At 32.5% G+C, this 462-nt stretch overlaps 1 protein-coding gene across 3 annotated transcripts in view; it reads right to left on the bottom strand.

Annotated features, from left to right (window-relative positions):
• The window catches only part of LOC106681805 (ATP-binding cassette sub-family C member 10), a 46,764-nt gene that overhangs the window by 27,177 nt on the left and 19,125 nt on the right, over positions 1–462 (bottom strand). For all 3 annotated transcript variants that reach the window (XR_001343316.3, XR_010843987.1, XM_014422357.3), the window contains exon 11: positions 281–374. Coding sequence is in view for 1 of the 3 variants with exons in the window: in XM_014422357.3 (XP_014277843.1) it covers positions 281–374 (94 nt within the window). In the remaining 2 variants the exon portion in view is untranslated. The remainder of the gene's footprint in view (positions 1–280; positions 375–462) is intronic.

Below are 462 nucleotides of genomic sequence, written 5' to 3'. Positions count from 1 at the left end.
TCAGGGCTATTTTGACGGCAGTCAAAACAAAAAATTCATCAAAACGTGGGGCGAAACGTTGGCTCATTAAAATAGTATAATTCTACTATTTGAGTTTTTTTGACCGCACCCGGACCATATTCCTTTCATAACAGGTAATTATTTAAGTAAATAATAGTAAGGAGTAGGCAACAGATCATGGGAGATCAAATATTATACTAAAATAACTGGAAAACAATAGCTAAAGACAAATAGCAGATTAATCTAAATCAAATAACAAATAATAAAATAAAAATATTACCAATATTTCTGTGAAATGAAAGGTTCGCCAAAGAGCACATTTTCTTGCAAAGTACCCTGATGAAGCCATGGTGTCTGTGATACATAACCAATACCTAGAAGGGGTAAATGAATCAATAATAAAATTAATTAATTATGAGAGATAGTTGACCGTGGATGATAAATGAGGAGAAGATGGTTGGG

Source organism: Halyomorpha halys, unplaced genomic scaffold (assembly GCF_000696795.3).
Source record: "Halyomorpha halys isolate HHAL.00 unplaced genomic scaffold, Hhal_1.1 Scaffold2.1, whole genome shotgun sequence".
Lineage (NCBI taxonomy): Eukaryota > Metazoa > Arthropoda > Insecta > Hemiptera > Pentatomidae > Halyomorpha > Halyomorpha halys.
The sequence above is the reverse complement of the archived record's forward strand: the minus strand, read 5'-3'. Positions and strand labels throughout refer to the sequence as shown.